Source organism: Sapajus apella, unplaced genomic scaffold (assembly GCF_009761245.1).
Source record: "Sapajus apella isolate SASKATOON/1434 unplaced genomic scaffold, GSC_monkey_1.0 scaffold37, whole genome shotgun sequence".
NCBI lineage: Eukaryota > Metazoa > Chordata > Mammalia > Primates > Cebidae > Sapajus > Sapajus apella.
Window position 1 is genome coordinate 13,148,336 of NW_022436977.1, and position 14,825 is coordinate 13,163,160.

General features: G+C 47.4%; 1 protein-coding gene across 6 annotated transcripts in view; it reads left to right on the forward strand.

Moving 5' to 3' along the window:
- MYO5C (myosin VC) overlaps positions 1 to 14,825 on the forward strand; it is a 104,516-nt gene that overhangs the window by 29,006 nt on the left and 60,685 nt on the right. For all 6 annotated transcript variants that reach the window (XM_032297428.1, XM_032297427.1, XM_032297430.1 and 3 more), the window contains 5 exons: positions 300 to 406; positions 3,778 to 4,043; positions 7,916 to 7,997; positions 11,103 to 11,243; positions 12,914 to 13,039. In XM_032297428.1, coding sequence (XP_032153319.1) covers positions 300 to 406; positions 3,778 to 4,043; positions 7,916 to 7,997; positions 11,103 to 11,243; positions 12,914 to 13,039 — 722 coding nt within the window. The remainder of the gene's footprint in view (positions 1 to 299; positions 407 to 3,777; positions 4,044 to 7,915; positions 7,998 to 11,102; positions 11,244 to 12,913; positions 13,040 to 14,825) is intronic.

Genomic DNA, 14,825 nt, shown 5'->3' on the forward strand with positions numbered 1-14,825 from the left:
AAGGAACCTGATGTGAAGTGGTTACTCGAATAATAATTTTTGTGTTGAATTTCCTAGCAGCCATGTCAAAGAGGAAACTGCCGTGTAGACACGTACGGTATGTGTATGCTACCTGCATGTCATGAGTCTACAGAGGCCGACTAGAAAGAATAGTGCCCCGGGCACCCCCGCTGTCCACTTCACGTTCCTGTCCCAGAGCTTGGCACTGATGCCACCTGCATGTCTCCAGTGAGTCCAGGTGCCCATCTAGTCAGAGAAGAGATGCAGCATTCCTAACCTCGGAAATTGTTTGTTTTCAGGTTTCAAGGAGGATTTTCAGATGGACGTTTTTAAAATCCTGGCAGCCATCCTACATCTGGGCAACGTGCAGATCGCCGCGGTGGGCAGCGAGAGGTCCTCCATTAGTGTGAGATGCTCGTTTGTTTTACTTTCCATTGCTCTGAGGGTCGCAGTGGCACCGGCTTGCAACTGACCTGCCTTTGCTTTTTAGCGCCAGGCATAGTCAGGTGTCCTGGGTAGACTGGTTTCACGGGAAGCAGGCGGCAAAGGGTTTCCAGGGGTTGCCTTCAAGGAGTCAAGCCTCCTCCCCTTGCAACAGTAGAGGAGGGGAAATGTATCCATGTATCCTCTGTGTGTTTTTCTTTTTCTTTCTTTTTTTTTTTTTTTTTGAGCTGGAGTCCCCAGGCTGGAGTGCAGTGGTGTGATCTCTGCTCACTGCAACCTCTGCCTCCCGAGTTCAAGTGATTCTCCTGCCTCAGCCTCCTGAGTAGCTGGGATTACAGGCACCTGCCACCATGCCTGGCTAATTTTGTACTTTTTCTAATAGAGACGGGGGTTTCACCATGTTGGCCAGGCTGGTCCCAACCTCCTAACCTCAGGTAATCCGCCTGCTTCGGCCTCCCAAATTGCTGGGATTCCAGGCGTGAGTCACCACGCCTGGCCTGTGTGTTTTTCTTTTATTCAAGTATGTATGGAGCACCTACTAAGTGCCATGGACTGTAATAGGATCTGGGGAAACAGCAGTGAACAAAAAAAAGCAAGAAGCCCTTCAGAGAGCTTGTGATCAGGGGAGGGAGGAGACACACAAGCAAGTATGGGCCCCAGCAGCTGGTGACGGCTGGCACAGAGGCAAGTAAGCAGAGGGGACGTGCAGAGGGGCTGCGTCTTTCATGTGGGGTGGTCAGAGAAAGTCTATCTGAGAAGGTGGTGGTGGGCAGCGGCCTCAGGGGATGAGGAAGCAGGTCATGTCTGTGGATGGTTAAGAACATTTGATGTGGAGGGAACAGCAAGTGCAGAAACCCTCAGGCAGGAGACGCCATTTGAGAAATAGCTGGAAGGTCCGTGTACATAATACATGGAAGGTCTGTGTATCCAGAGAGGGTGAGTGACAGGGAAGATGTGGATGAGACCAGAAGGGGAAGGGGGGATTGCAGACCACATAGGACCTTAAGGGTACTGGGTAGTTAGCAGAAGAACACCCCTACCTCCTTAAACCTGCTTGAATCGGACATCATTGGTGCCAGCTTCCTGGGAATGTATTCCCATGTAAGTTTTGTGATAGGTTTCTTTGTTTAATGGACACAAGTTGATGTGTGTTTCTTCTGTGACACACATTATGAGTAGTGATTCTTGGGGGAGGGGTATATGTTTAATTAGTCTCATCAATGCCCATGTAAAGAAGAAAACAAACACAAGTAAAAAATGTTCCTAGGAAACGCAGAATCTGCATACCTTTAAGCTTTGTGTTAATAGTGACATGTCCTAGTCAACGCAGCCATATCAAAATGCCACAGGCTGAGTGGCCTAAACCATAGACGTTCGTTTTCTCACAGTTCTAGAGGCTGGGAGTCTGAGAGCAGAGTGTCATCCTGGTCGGTTCTGGTGAGGGCTTTCTGCCTGGCTTCTAGACGTCCCCCTTCTCATTGTGCCCTCGTGGTGGAGAGAGAGCAGACACTGTGATGCCTCTTATGAGAATACTGATCCCAGCATGGCAGGTCTTACCCTCTTGACTTGAGCCAATGCTGATTACCTCCCAAAGGTCCTCTCTTCAAATACTGTCAAGCTGGGGGTTAGGACTTGAACATGTGAGTTTTGGAGGAACACAAATATCCAGTCCGTAACAATGTTGATTTTCATGTCCTTCAAATAACTGATGGGAATAAGTTGATCATCTTATGTAACCGGTGAGTTCTTGGCTCTCTGGTACCAATGATTTGGGGAGAGAGAAGAGCCTAGTGGAGCAGGAGCTCCTGGGCTCAGGACTTGAGGCCTGTTGCGGTGACCAGGAAGTAATTCTCCTTCCTCTCCCCCAGCTCTCACCTCAGCGCCCCTCCCATCCCCCCGCAGTGTCCAGACCTCCCAGAGTCAGTCAGTTCCGAAAGTGGGAAAGCAGGGAGAGGGGCGAGGAGAGACCTGGGGGAGAGTGTGGTGTGTCTGAAGTGCCAGCTGCCTCTGTTTCCTTGCTCGGTTACCTCGAGAAGCTGGGCCTCTGCCCTTTCTCCCCTAAACCCGCATGGACTAAAAATGTGATGTCTGCCCAACAAATGCCATCACACTGAGCCCTCTCCCATGAAGCTTGTTAGGAAGGTACCATTTTGGAGGAGGAATTAAAATCGATTGACTGAAATTCCTTTGGAAAGTCTTCTAAGTATATTTGTAGAAAATTCCGAGTCCTATAATTATTGGTCCTAGATTTGGGATCCATTACCATCCATCTGTATCAGGAACCTGAAGTGTTGGACACATTAAATTTGGATGAAGCCATCCGACTTTTTGAAAAACTGCTGCCCCTTTGCATTTTTTTCCCGTAGCAGTGCCTGCAGCTGAATTGTTTTTGACTCAGAAGGTTTCACTCTTTCTTAGAAGGAAGGAAACCAAATGACTCTGCCACTTCCTTCCCTTGTGAGGTCTGGCACAGCAAAGCCAGCTCTGTGTAACTGTGATGCTGATCAGCAGGGGTGCGGGTGGAGTGCAGGGAGGGGCCAGACTTTCCTTGGCTTCCTCCACGGCATCCCCAGGCTTTCTAGTGCAGTTCTGTGGGTTTCCTGGTGGGCCTGAATGGTGCCCGAAGGTGAGCCTGCCTTGGGAGTTGCCCTGCCTGAGAGAGAGGAGCCGGGAGTCATATCCTTGCCTAAGGACAGGAGCCAGCTGAAGGGAAATGGGGGCATGCCTTCCCTCTTTTCATTTGCTGACCAGTGGGGCAGCTCTCATGCCTGGGCTTGGGGGAGAAGCAAGATTTCACTCTGTGCATTCGGGAAAAGTCCCGCCCCAGCCCTTGTGTCAGCAGAGGCACTGGCTCAGCCACAGGAACCCCACCTGCTTCTGCCTGGCAGCAACACCCAGGTACCTCCTGGGCCAACTATCCAGGCAAACCCCTGGCCACGCAAGGTGGGGCAGGGTGAGTGCACACGCTGACCAGTGGCCCAGGGTGGTACAAAGGGAAGAGAGAGGGCTGCATCCACACCCACAGGAAGAGGGCGGGGTCCAGCGAGGATGGCTCCTCGGCCTCAGTCACCGCTGACGTTCTTTGGTTAAAATGAAAAATCAGTGTGGGACTCCCTGGCGTTGCAGCAGAGGTGGTCGGCGAAGGGCCAGGCGCAGGACCCGCGCCACTGCAGCCTTCTCGCTCTCCTCCCAGTCTGTCTCCACCTCCTGAAGCCTGCGCATCCTTGTGCCAGCCGCTCCTCAGCTCTTGCCCAACAGGGGCCGTTGCCAGGTAGGATTGTGTGGCTTTAGATGGCTGGGCCGCCCTGATGGGGCTTGTGCTTGTTTTTGAAGGAGGCTGACTGTCACCTGGAGGTGTTCTGTGAGCTCCTGGGTCTCGAGAGTGGCAGAGTTGCCCAGTGGCTGTGCAATCGCAAAATTGTCACAAGCTCTGAGACGGTGGTGAAACCCATGACCAGGCCTCAGGCTGTCAACGCCAGGGACGCACTGGCCAAGAAGATCTATGCTCACCTGTTCGACTTCATTGTGGAGAGCATTAACCAAGCATTGCAGTTTTCAGGCAAGCAGCACACTTTTATTGGTGTTTTGGACATTTATGGGTAAGATTCTCTTCGGTGAGCCTGTCTTTCCTCCTTTAAATGTTGAGAGCCCCATGATTTTTAGATCATTTTGTTTTGGTTCCATTGTGTTTTGCATGATTAGAAAGATAACATTCTCTGCTTTTGCCCCAATAGATGCTAAGTACACTCTCCTGGGCTATAGTGCTGTGTATTTAAAGTGGATTAAAGAGATGCCCCATTAGTAATGACCAGTGTCAGGAGCTTACTGTGTACCAGCTCTGAGGTTGCTTGCTTTCCAGAGGGTTTCCCACCTAACCCTCAAACAACCTTGTAATGATCCCCATTTTAGAGATGCAACAACCACGGCTTAGAAGGACTCAATCACTTGATCACAATTGCTCCGCAGGTGGGAGCACCCAGCACAGTGTGAGGCTCTTGCTGCTGCTTTTCCCACCAAAGGCCCCGAGGTCCCTTCCCATTTGAATCTCAGGCAATTACAATTCACCTAGGCCTGCACCTTGCCCATGCCCAGCGGCCAGAGGTGAATTCAAACCCAAGTCTCTGATCAACCACCCTCCGCCCCTCAGTCCTTTTTCGTTCTTGGGTAAGAAGATCTTGGATTTTCCCCAGCCCCTTCTCCAGGAGGTCTTACCCTTCATCCCACTCTGGAGTTGGGTTCTTTTTCAGTCTCTCTGCCTGGTCCTCCACCTCTACACCTCAGGCCCAGCTCATGCTGCTGAAGCTGCTGTGGAGTAGCCAGCGTGGAAGCTGGCATGGAGGACTCCATGGAGATTCTTGTCCCCAGGCTTTTCTCAGCAGCTGGCCCCAGTGCCCAGCCCTTGCCCCTCTCCTGGAACCCACCCTGGTTTCTTAGCAGGAGAAGGGGAAGATGGCCCATGTAAGACTGGCCCATGATAGGCATCATGGGGTATTCCACCTGGATTGGGGGATCATCCCCCACACCCTGGCAAAAAGCAGCTCAACCCCATTCCCCAGGCAGAGGCGAGAGCCCAGCCCTGGTCTTCATGGCCCTGCGGCTGCCTCCTGGGGATGAGGAGGACAGGGCCACACCATGCTGCCGTACTTGCACCCAGCTGGAGAGGCAGCTTTTCCTAGAGCTGTGGAATAGGAGATAGTGCCTCAAGGGAGTTGCTTTGTTTAATTTAGATCCTAAGTTAATACATATGGCTCCCAATTAATAGTACATGTCAACAGTTATAAAATACTTAATACATTACTGGGATAGTCTCGTCAATTATTTACCTCGTCTTGTGCCAACAAAGTGCTTGAGCAGCCTGTAAAAACCTAAGTGAACCTTTAAAAACTGATAGTCTCGTTAAAAATAGTCCTCTTTCATTGTGGTGGAGATACGTGATGGTTCTGTCATTCCCTGTTCTTTTGGGTATTTCAGAAATGTCTTTTTAAATGGCAGTCCTTTATTTTAAGAGTATATTGTTTCATATTTTTATCCAACACTTGTTTATGTCCCAGGCACTGTGTTGGAGGCGATTGCTGAGCAGAATAGACATGTGGGCCCTGATGCCGTAGGACTGAGACTGTGGGGGAGGCAGTCGGGCAGGAGAGGCTGGGAGGAGTCCTGGGAAGGGAGGAAGGTGTGCTGGAGGTTAGCAGTGGGTGAGGACAGAGCAAGGGCAGCCACGTGCAAGGAGTAGCAAGCTGGACTGTGGTCCCCAGGCGGGATCCAGGACCACTGTAATAAGGAATTGAATTTTTCAGCTAAGTGGAAAAACCTGAGTTTTTATAAATTCACAAAGACTTGTTAAAGTTTAAGATTTCTCTCAGAATTGCTAACAATAGCCTGTTTGCTGCCACCCTTCAGTTCATGATACATCTCCAAAAAAATCAGCTTGCTTCTAAGCAGCCCAGCTGCAGCCTGGGCCCGGGCCTTTCCCACCCGCTCCAGCAGCCTCGCTTCTAGGCTAACCCTCGCACACAACTTTTGAGAAAGCTCACTTTGACCTGGAAATAAGGAAACCTCAAAGGAAGAGTTAGCATATTTGAAAGCAAGTAAAGCTGAAGCTATGAGCTTCAAGGTCTGAGCTGAGAGCGAAAGAAGGCCGGTAACTCCCTGGCCTGTCCTGTTTTTGTATTCTTTGGACTCAGAGTTGGAAAAGCCTGGGTCTGCGGGTCAGAGCCCTGGGAGTGAGCGCCGTAGCATACCAGTTACGTGACCCCAAGAAAATCACAGAACCTCTCCAAGTGTCAATTTCCACATCTACAAGATGGGGCCTCTCTTGCAGGGGGATTTTGAAGATGAGATGAAAGAAACTCTGTTGTGCAGGTACCCTGAAAACCATAAGCACGATTCCAGTGCCAACTGTTAGCATAGCCAATGTGCTTCTGGCATTTTAAGTCACAGATGGAGGTCTTTCCATGGGTCCTAAACTTCAGATCTTTGTGCCCAAACATAATGCATTGATGTTTGACATTTTGCCGGGTTCTAGAAAGTTCTGTCCTTGGCCCTAGCTGTAGGCTGCAGAGCTCAATGAGACCCTTTTAAATCTCCCCCAGGCCTACCCGTGGCCTTGCTCCCATGAGCAGACCAGCCTCCGAATCTCTGAGCAACTGAGGCTGCATGTGGAATGGGGCTGTCAGGGCTGTATGGGTCACCCTGGGGCTGTCTAGAGGACAGTCCAGGTTCTTACCCGGCCCAGGAATTCCAGATGGAGCCAAACCGGCTCCGTCAAGTGAGACTCCAGGGGACCCGTGGTTGGAGCTGGCAGGAACCTCTCAGGATTAGAGCAATTCAGAACAAAGCTTTGGAGGCACCAAGCGCTGGGGTCGAATTCTGTTTCTGGCACCACTTGCCGGCTGTAGGTCCTCACCATGGTCACCCCTTCTCTGACCCTCCTGTGTGGGAGGCACAGGAGCCCTTCATATAGAGCAGTGTTAGGGTTAAGAGACGTGAGATGCATAAACGCTGACACCTTAAAGCGCTCAGCAAGCCTCCTTCCAGCAGGAGCTCATCTGGCCAGGTGGTAAATTTGGTGCATCTGTTTTGTGCGGCCCACACCATGTTTTGCAGAGTGGGATCGTTTACTTAAAAGTCCCAGTTTTCTGATTTTTCTTGAGAATCAGTTGCTATAACATCCTGGCCCACATTCATTCATGGCCACAGCTGGCAGGAACCGAGCAGCAGCTGCCCCTTGGTCAATCCTGATGGCTCCGGACCCCATGCGGCTTGCTGTTGTGCCATATCCAGCCTGCTTCCCAGGTCTGTCCCCAAGGGCTCCTCTCGGTTCTTGAGCCTGCAACTCCAACACAACTGCAGAGGCAGCTGATGAAAGTCTGAACATGGAATCCAGCCGTGTCTGTCTCATCCCTGACGGGGTGTGCTGGGCTGTGGGATATGAAATGACTTTGCCCTTTTCCCCCAGGAACTATGAAAGCAGCCCTTAGGAAGGCAAAATTGTGTTGCAGTTGTGCTGCTCCTCCCCTCCACAGACAATAAGAGAACAGGAAGGCACATTGCCTTCTCATTGGAGGCACAGCCCTCCTAGGCAGCTTCGCAGCTAAGTTCTGACACAATCTGTGTGACCTTTGGCAAGTTTCTTAACCTCTCAGTCTTATTTTCTGATCTATAAAGTCAGAATAATAATGCCAACGTCGCTGTTGTTGTGTGGACTACATCATATTGTGACATGCCTGTCCTATGGCCTGGCGTGCGGTACGTGTTTTATACCTATCAGATTCCTTCCAGGGGATGGCCAGGAAAAGGTTATTTATAAACTGACTACCAGGATATCATTAAAACCAGAAGCTTTGAGGGGTACTTAAAACTTGTAGATGACATAGCAAACATTTAAGCTTCTAAGTGTTAAAACGATCTCTAAACAAATGCATATGTCCTACTTCAGGTTATATTTTAACTTGTTTAAATTTTATTTCAGTTTTGAAACCTTTGACGTGAACAGCTTTGAACAATTTTGCATCAATTACGCTAATGAAAAACTGCAACAACAGTTTAACATGGTAGGTGACCTTTCTACCTTCTTAACTAGTTCTCAGCCGTGTGTGCGTGCATGTGTGTGTGTGTGTGTGTGTGTGTGTGTGTTCATGGAAAGAGGCATTTTTCCTTTAGGTTTTGAATTTTTATGCAAGGAGCCTCATGCTGGGTCACTACACCACCTTGTGGCCAAATCTTGAAATCACACCCTCTCATCTATTTCATCTATTTTGAACCACCTGCCAAACACGTGAGCCTTGCTGCCCTCCTTGGATACAGACCCTCTGTGCAGCCGGACAAAACTACTTAGTTGGTTGCCTGAGACCTCCACTTTCTTTCTAGCCTCTCTGCCTTTGCAATTGCTGCTTTCTCTGCCTTAACCCACCTTCTCCTGTTTTTCCCCATTGCTTTATCTTCATCTGCCAACTCCAGCATGTCTTTTGAGATCCAGCTTCCCTGAGAGCCTTTTGTGACACCTCCTGGCCTCTCCCTGTGTGCTTCCTTATCACAGGCTCGTCACATGGAATTATTATCATTTGCATGCATGTCTCCAAATAGACTTGGTCACCTGGAGAGGCCGGGACTGGCATTCTTTGTCTCTCTCAGCCCAGTGCTTATCTCGGCGCATGCAGCACTAAACAGCAGATGGCCGATGGATTATGGGAATGAGTTTCTCCAGCCTTAATTTAGAACAAGACATATATGGTACCTTCCTAACTACCGCTAAGATCAAATGTGTCTTCCCATGGAAACAGACAGGAGCTGGATTCCAATTTTTTCCCCACTGGGAAGATTTATTTATTCAAAAGACATGGAGTGCATATTGTGTATACCAGATAAGTTAATTGCTGAGATAGAGAGATGAATAAGGCAATTTTTAAAATGTTGACTAAATGCTACTCGTGGCTGTTTTGGCATTTGTTATTGCTATGTGTGTTAAATACAGTTTTAACCTCTTAAGTAGTTTTCCTAAATGCAGGAACTATATTGAATTCACTTTTGAATTTCCAACAGTACTGATGCCTGTCTGTTCCTAACAGAAATCAATGAAATTAAAACTTGATTGGATATCATTCTGCAATTGGCTTTACCATGAAACTGCTCTCAAGTTTTTATAATTGCCTCCTAAACATTTGTATTTGGCTCTGTTTCTGAAAAGCCATGAAATTTAAAATGCTTTTTACTAATTCACATTTTCCTTTTAGCTTCCATCCTAAATTTCAGCTACATGTTCATAGGAAGAATTTTGATTCTAGTTCATAATAGAAATCACACTTGAATATCCTAACAATTACTTCAGGGAAAGGCTATACCTTTGTTAGTGTTCAGTCTTATTCTCCCTCAGAACCCCTGAGGAAAAATAGCATGATGTCTTGGAGAGCGTGGGCTTTGGCTCAAACTAAATTGGGTTTGAATCTCAGCTCTACCACCTCCTCCCTCGGGGACCTTGGGCTCTCTGAGCCTCTGTTTCCATGTTTTAAAAATGAGTCATCATTACACATTGTATGCATGTGTCAAAATAGCAAATCTACCATGTAACTATGTACAGCTATTATGTATCAATTTTAAAAGAGTCAATATTGTGAGAAGACCTAATATTGAATCCTACTCAGAAGTTTCTTTTTTTAACCCATAATTAATATATAAGCATTAAATTTCATTTCATTATAAATTCTTTTTTCTTTAGCATTTGCAAGGCTTTCCTGGAAGTTTAACATTAATAACTCCAGCTGAGGTTTATTCCAAGTACCTATTCAGGATATCTCACCTGAAGTCAGCCTCTCTGTGGCTGCTGTCCTGTCCCCTGGCTGCAGTGCCGTGCTGCTCCCCCACAGGTTCACCTTAACCACAAAGTGACACGTGTGCAGATGCCTTACCAAAAATCACAAGTCAGAGGCTACAATTCTATTTTTGCTTTTCTCTCCTCTCCTGTTCGTCTTCCTCTTCCACTTCCTCCTCCGTCTCTTCTTTTCACCTCTTCTCTTTTTCCTGAGTCATCTGTCAATGTGTAGATCCTCCCAGGATGGGTAGTACCTTCCGTTTTTGGCACAGAAAACTTTGGTTAGGACTCTCCTGGTCACCAGTCCCCCTCATCTGCTGCCACTGTCCCCTGCACCTAATGCCCCAGGAAGCTCAACAGTAGCAAGTGTAGAAGTGCTGGCACCACCTTCCCCTCTCAGCCCGCTTACCCTCCACGTGACTTTCTGTGGTCAAGTCATGCCACGGACCCCGTGTCCTGAGCCTGACGTTCATCCTGACCTTTCCCCTTCTCATCCTCCTCCCCAAGCCCCAGCCACCAAGAGCATCGGGCTGAATAGTTGTTGGCCTCACTCCCTCCGGTCTTGTCCTCTTCTAAGCCATCCCCTAAGTCTCATCTTAACCCCTCCACCCTCCAGTGGCTCCTCACTGCTCCTAGAGAAAGGCCATAGGCCCAGAATTCTCTAGGGAGGGCGTGAAGGTCTAGTGTGATCTGACTCTTTGCTGCCGCATTGCCTCCTGTCCTGTTTTTTCTAACCTGCTTGAGGTGCGTTTCTCAAGCGCCCATTGAGCTTTCATGTGGTTCCCACTGGGATTCCTCCATGGGAGGCTTTTCTTGATGCCCACCAACCCCCCCCGACCTGCCAGCCAAACTTCCTTTCATCCTCCATGGTAAACCTGAGTACATCCTCTGGGAAGGATACTTACTGCCCGAATAGGTAGAGCACAAAGACCTCTAAGGAGTGGGCTTCTCCCACTGGCCCTGCAACTAGCATTCTCAGGTAGCTGGCACCACCCAGCCAGGCTGCATTAGGCCAAAGAGGCTGGATTTGTCCTTGGATAGCTGCTAGCGGGAGGGGGCCCTAGGACCACACTGAGTACCATGTGGTGCTGGTGGTGACATAGGCTGGCCCAAGCCATATTCTAGGAGATGGGGAGCCACTCAGACCAGGTGGGAAGATGACAGCTAGACCTGCTTTAGGAGCTCTGCGGTATTGATCATCGTATGGACGTGGTCTGTACTTCAGGGTCCTCGTGTTTGAACAAAAACATTACAGATCAACTGTTTACGTTTTCCAAATGCTTATGTCCTGCTCTTTGGGAACACATTTTAATACTCTGTTTTACTTTCTGTATTAACTTTGGATTCCCAGCATGTCTTTAAACTGGAACAAGAAGAATACATGAAGGAAGATATCCCTTGGACTCTGATAGATTTCTATGACAATCAACCGGTTATTGACCTGATTGAAGCAAAAATGGGAATTTTAGAGTTACTGGATGAAGAATGCTTGGTAACTTTTAAGAATAATTGTTTTTCTCAACTTTTAAGTAGTAACAGATGAGCATGTTGCAAAGCAATTTTTTGAAGTGTGCTTGTAAGGGCCTGATGTTTACCCAATTGGTTGGATATTAATGCTGGGACGGCATCCACAGCAGGGACCCCAAAGGGCCTGCCGGGCCTCCCACCTCGGCCTGTGTAGACCACCCCTGGGGAGCTGCACCACCTCTTAGGTAATGTCCGACACGGAGGTGGACTCCAAAGCTGTCCCAAGGTGTATGTAGAAGTACGCACGGAAACAGCAGGTGACTCCACTCCAGTTGTCGGTGACTAATGAGAATTGAGTTTTCTTTTATATCTTGGTTCTTGTGAGTCATCAGCTATAGCTGAAAGATGAACATCATATGATTCGCCGCAAGAGCTCTCTAGGAGTTTTCTTACCATTTTCCTCTGGGAAACTCTGAAGTGGGCAGCCTAGCAGTGTCTCTCATGGGGCCACAAGAACAAATAATCCCTAGGAGAGTAGTAAAGTTTTGGGGTTAAAGGATTTTTTTTTTTTTTCTGCGACGGAGTCTTGCTCTGTCACCCAAGCTGGAGCGCAATGGTGCAATCTCAGCTCACTGCAACCTTCACCTTCTGGGTTCAAGCAATTCTCCTTGAATCGGCCTCCGAAGTAGCTGGAATTATAGGTGCATGTCACCAGGCCCGGCTAATTTTTGTATTTTTAGTAGAGATGGGTTTTCCTTCTGCCTAATAAAAATCGCGTGTATCAAGAACAAATTTCTCAACTAGCTTAGTACAAGGAGATATGCCCTTATTTCAAGGAGTGAGTAAATTAGGAAGTAAAACAAAAGCTATTTTCCTGAGTTAGGGGAAGGGGAGGACTCTATTCAGGTGGCAGTCTTTTCCCATTCACCTGTGAATAAAAGTCATGTTTGTGTCATGGAAGCCACACTCTTTTTTCCTGAACCTTTAGACTTCTTGGGGAAGAAATAAAATACTGCCTATTTCATAGAAATAAAATTCTTCGTTCTAAAGTCATTCTATGACTGTTTCTATTTAAAGTTTTGTTCTTCTAAAGGGACATTGATGTATCCATTAAAATATCACCTCAAATACCCCAGAAACATATCTATAATTATTATTTGTCAATTAATAATAATTTTTAAAGTGCCCTAAAGATTAAGATCAAGGACAAACTAATGCCTAAAGTTGCTTTTTAAAAAGCCTCTAAGGCCAGGCACAGTGGTTCATGCCTGTAACCGCAACACTTTGGGAGGCCAAGGTGGGTGGATCATCTGAGGTCAGGAGTTCGAGACCAACGTGGCCAACATGGTGAAACCCCATCTCTGCAAAAATTAGCTGGGCATGGTGGCAAGCACCTGTAATCCCAGCTACTTGGGAGGCTGAGGCAGGAGAATCGCTTGAACCCGGGAGGCGGAGGTTACAGTGAGCTGAGATGCTGCTGTTGCACTCCAGCCTGGGTGGCAGAGCCCGACTCCATCTCAAATAAATAAAAATAAATAACATTACATAAATAAATAAATAAATAAATAGCCTCCGATTGAGAGCAGTTAACTCTAAGGTGCCAAATCATCTTGGTTTCTTAGAATTAGTGCTTTTTCTTGCCTGTATGAATCTCTAGTTTTCTTACTTGCTATTTGGTTTATTTTTCTTTTCCAGTTGCCACATGGAACTGATGAAAACTGGCTTCAAAAGCTGTATAATAATTTTGTCAACAAGAACCCTTTGTTTGAAAAGCCTAGAATGTCGAACACATCCTTCGTCATCCAGCACTTTGCTGATAAGGTACTGTGAAGGTCTCCAGCAATGCTGTCTACCCAGAACCAGCACAGTCTCCAGAAGGAGTAGGCAGGCTGGGAACGTTTCTGGTCAGATTCAAGTCATGCTTACCGTGTAGCTTTGATGAGTGTGTGTTTAACGGTTCCTGATTCGTTTTTATGACAAAATACCTGAGTTTCAACTGTACTACTTTAAAGACGAATGTGTTGTTAGAAGACCTCACTTCTGGTTTTTAATTTCTTGTGAATTTATTAACCTCTTAGCAGTTTGTTTTCTGTATGAAGTTGTGATAACCAAGACAGCATAATTCTTTCCTATGATGAAAGCCGTATCTTTTTCTGAAGTTCTTTTTGATTAAACTGTACTGCATTGTGATGGTAACCTAGGTTAACTCAAGATGATGATGGGTTTTCTAGGTTATCTTTGTGCTTTTTTCATCTTTTGTATCTTTTTTTCTTCTTTATATGTCTCCTTTTTCTTTTTACTAAACAAATGTTACTTTTCTAAAATGAAAAATTTTTGTTAACGTCACATCACTGAAAGCTTAGAAATCAGAAGGTAAAAATTGCCATAACCACCTGGCCTCCATGCACATTCTTACTTGTTTTCCTTTCTTAAGGGAGCTCGTACCTCCTCCCATGTCTTGGTTGGGTGTTGCCCTGGTGGCCCAGCCTAGTGTTAGGGCTCATGGGAATGGCTCGTGCTTGTCTGTGTTTATTGCAGAGGCTGATTGTCAGAGCTGGTCACTCCTGAGTGACTGGTGGTGGAGGGAGGGGACAGAAACCTGGAAAGCTGTGATCTGGCAGAGTACTGTAAATATAGGATTGGCTGGGCATGGTGGCTCCCACCTGTAATCCCAGAACTTTGGGAGGCTGAGGTGGGAAGATTGCTTGGGGCCAGGAGTTTGAGACCAGCCTGGCCAACATGATAAAACCCTGTCTCTACTAAAAAATACAAAAATTAGCCAGACCTGGTGGTGTGCACCTGTAATCCAAGATACTCTGGTGGCTGGAGGCAGGAGAATCGCTTGAACCTGGGAGGCGGAGGTTGCAGTGAGCCGAGATCATGCCACTGCACTCCAGCCTGGGTGACAGAGTGAGATCCTGTCTCAAAAAAAAAAGGAAAAAAAAGGATGGAGACAGCAAACCACCATGGCATGTATGTACCTATGCAACAATCCTGCAGGTTGCAGGATGTGCACATGTACCCCAGACCCCAAAGTACAATGAAAAAAAAAAAGGGATAATATTTTAGTGCTTAGACTTTTTCAGATGGGTTCTTGAAAAGGTGCCTATGAAATGAATGATCATATGTTAAATTGTATTTTCTATCTATTGTCTTATAATTTCAGCATTCTGGTCCCATGGGGAAAAGGAGAGGAAAAGACCAGACTCCATAAAAAGCACATACAGGATTTCTTTCAAGGGTCTCTCGCTATAGGATCTAGTTTCTGTAATTCTCTCACCTGCCACTTCCACGAAGTTTCCCTTAAAAGAACTATGCAAGGGCCGGGCGCGGTGGCTCACGCCTGTAATCCCAGCACTTTGGGAGGCCGAGGCGGGTGGATCACGAGGTCAAGAGATCGGGACCATCCTGGTCAACATGGTGAAACCCCGTCTCTACTAAAAATACAAAAAATCAGCTGGGCATGGTGGCATGTGCCTGTAATCCCAGCTACTCAGGAGGCTGAGGCAGGAGAATTGCCTGAACCCAGGAGGCGGAGGCTGCGGTGAGCCGAGATCGCGCCATTGCACTCCAGCCTGGGTAACGAGAGCGAAACTCCGTCTCAAAA